General features: G+C 48.6%; 2 protein-coding genes across 2 annotated transcripts in view; both read right to left on the reverse strand.

The window, feature by feature from the left end:
• The window catches only part of fam189a1 (family with sequence similarity 189 member A1), a 396028-nt gene that overhangs the window by 233356 nt on the left and 160172 nt on the right, over positions 1–2500 (reverse strand). The gene's annotated exons all lie outside the window — the stretch shown is intronic.
• Positions 1–2500, reverse strand: part of tjp1a (tight junction protein 1a) — a 210931-nt gene that overhangs the window by 44444 nt on the left and 163987 nt on the right. The window contains 3 exon segments of the mRNA XM_042075467.1: positions 140–422; positions 1249–1351; positions 1644–1768. Coding sequence (XP_041931401.1) covers positions 140–422; positions 1249–1351; positions 1644–1768 — 511 coding nt within the window.

Below are 2500 nucleotides of genomic sequence, written 5' to 3' on the forward strand. Positions count from 1 at the left end.
CAAATGAGAAGACAGTACTACAGAACTGTGACTAGTCAATGTCTTAGGCGTGTACACTGCTGTTTTCACATACAGTACATAACACAACAGACACACACACCCACACACCCACAAGCTACACTATCTGTTTCCGTCCCACCTTCGTTCTTGCGGGACTTGACGAGGGTGACCTTGGCGGGACGTGGCTGGGCGATGTTGGAGGCCACTGAGCGCGGCGAGGCGCTCCTGTCCCGCGACGTGGCCCGTTCTCTCCGTTCGCCGCGGCGTGCCGTCCCCGAGCCTCCGCTGGCTCCAGCTGACGGGTACGCCCCCGGGCCGCTGTACTCTTCCTCGTCGCTCTCCTCGTCCTCTCGCTCCGACATCGTCTCGCGGTCGCCCGGCCGAGCCACCGGGATCTGGACCTTCCGCTTGCGCCGGATCGTCTGTAGAGGAGAGGACAGGAGAGGAGGAGGAGAGGAGAGAGGAGGAGGAGAGGAGAGAAGAATGGGAGGAGGAGGAGGAGAGAAAGAGAAACAGTGAAAGAAAAGAACAAGAAAAGAAGCAAAAAAGAGGAAGATATTCACTTTTTGACATTCAATTCAAGACATTAACATCATTGCTGTTGTTTCCAATTATTTCTCATTAATTCTCAAACTCCAACTCTCATTATCGGTGTTTGTTTGTTTGTGTACATCCTGCTCTGGCAGCACAGGCCATGACCGGTCATGCTCATGAAGCTGCTGAACTTGAACTTGAGAGAGACAACTGGACAAGACGGCCCCTTCAGTCTCTGATTCGCTCGTGAGCTGCGAGTGTGAGGCTGACCACATGTGTGAGCAAGTGCCTGAGTAGGAGGGTGTGTGAGTTCACACACACACACGTTTGAGTGAACGTCAGCTTGATCATCTGTGTGTGTGTGTGTGTGGCTGAATGTGTGTGTGGAGGTTGGAACATGAGAAGGGAGAGATAACAAGACTTGTGGAATTCATTCAGCATGAATGTGTGTACTGTGTGTGTGTGTGTGTGTGTGTGTGTGTGTGTGTGTGTGTGTGTGTGTGTGTGTGTGTGGGGGAATGAGATGGCAAGCAGGTTCCATTCTCTGCATTCCTTTGTGCCAACTCAAGGTCAATAGTGACCTTTGAACCTAACAACTCTTTATATGCCGGTACTTAAGTAATGTGAACTGTTACAAACAAGGCATTTCGTCAGGTCAAGGTGTGTGTGTGTGTGTGTGTGTGTGTGTGTGTGTGTGTGTGTGTTCTAACTTACTATTTTGGCATTTTTGCCGCTTTTCCTTAACTGCTGCACAGCATAGGCATGTTCCACATTGTCCATGGAGACAGCGTTGACCATCACCACTCTATCATTTTCCCTACAAGACAAAACACACACACACACACACACACACAAAACACACACACACACACACACACACACACACACACACACACACACACACACACACACACACACACACACACACGCACACACAATCACACATGCGCACACACACACACACGCACACACAATCACACATTCTCAGAAACTGTATATAGATGGACATACAGTAAACAAATATCGGCAAAACGGAAAGAGACTAACACACAGACACACACACACTTACACACGCACGCACGCACGCACACACACACACACACACTTACTGTAAGAGCCCCTCCGCTGGCCCTCCTGTCAGCACATCTGAGATGACGATGGACGTCTCCCCACTCTGGAAGTGGGGGTTGTCCCGCCCCCCAGAAATAGCGATTCCGAACCCGAAGCCCGGTGCCTGTATGAATAACACGCACACACACACACACACACACACACACACACACACACACACACACACACACACACACACACACACACACACACACACACAGAGGAGGGAAGACAGTCATTAACTCTTGCTCCCCGACTAACACTAAAAACAAAAGGCTATTGAGTGAGTCTCTAAAAGGGTCAGGAAATGACTGTAGGTTTGTGTATACATACATGCATACATGGTTGCGTATGTGTGTGTGTGTGTGTGTGTGTGTGTATGTTCGTGTGGGTGTGTGTAAATTTACACACATACAAATGAATGTATAGTTTTGTGGTAGTTTACTGCAGGGGGAGTGGTACATAGTCTATACTGTATGTGGCCACTTTTCTGTATTTCCAATGCAAATAAATGTGTGTGGTGTGTGTGCGCGTCTGCATGTGCGTGTGGCATATGTATGTGTGTGTGTGTGTGTGTGTGTGTGTGTGTGTGTGTGTGTGTGTGTGTGTGTGTGTGTGTGTGTGTGTGTGTGTCTGTGTGTGCGTGTGGGTGTGTGTAAATCTACACACATACAAATGAATGTATAGTTTTGTGGTAGTTTACTGCAGGGGGAGTGGTACATAGTCTATACTGTATGTGGCCACTTCTCTGTATTTCCAATGCAAATAAATTTGTGTGGTGTGTGTATGTGTCTGCATGTGCGTGTGGCATATGTATCTATGTGTGTGTGTGTACATGTGTTTGTGTGTGTGTACA

Source organism: Alosa sapidissima, chromosome 20, assembly GCF_018492685.1.
Source record: "Alosa sapidissima isolate fAloSap1 chromosome 20, fAloSap1.pri, whole genome shotgun sequence".
Taxonomy (NCBI): Eukaryota; Metazoa; Chordata; class Actinopteri; order Clupeiformes; family Clupeidae; genus Alosa; species Alosa sapidissima.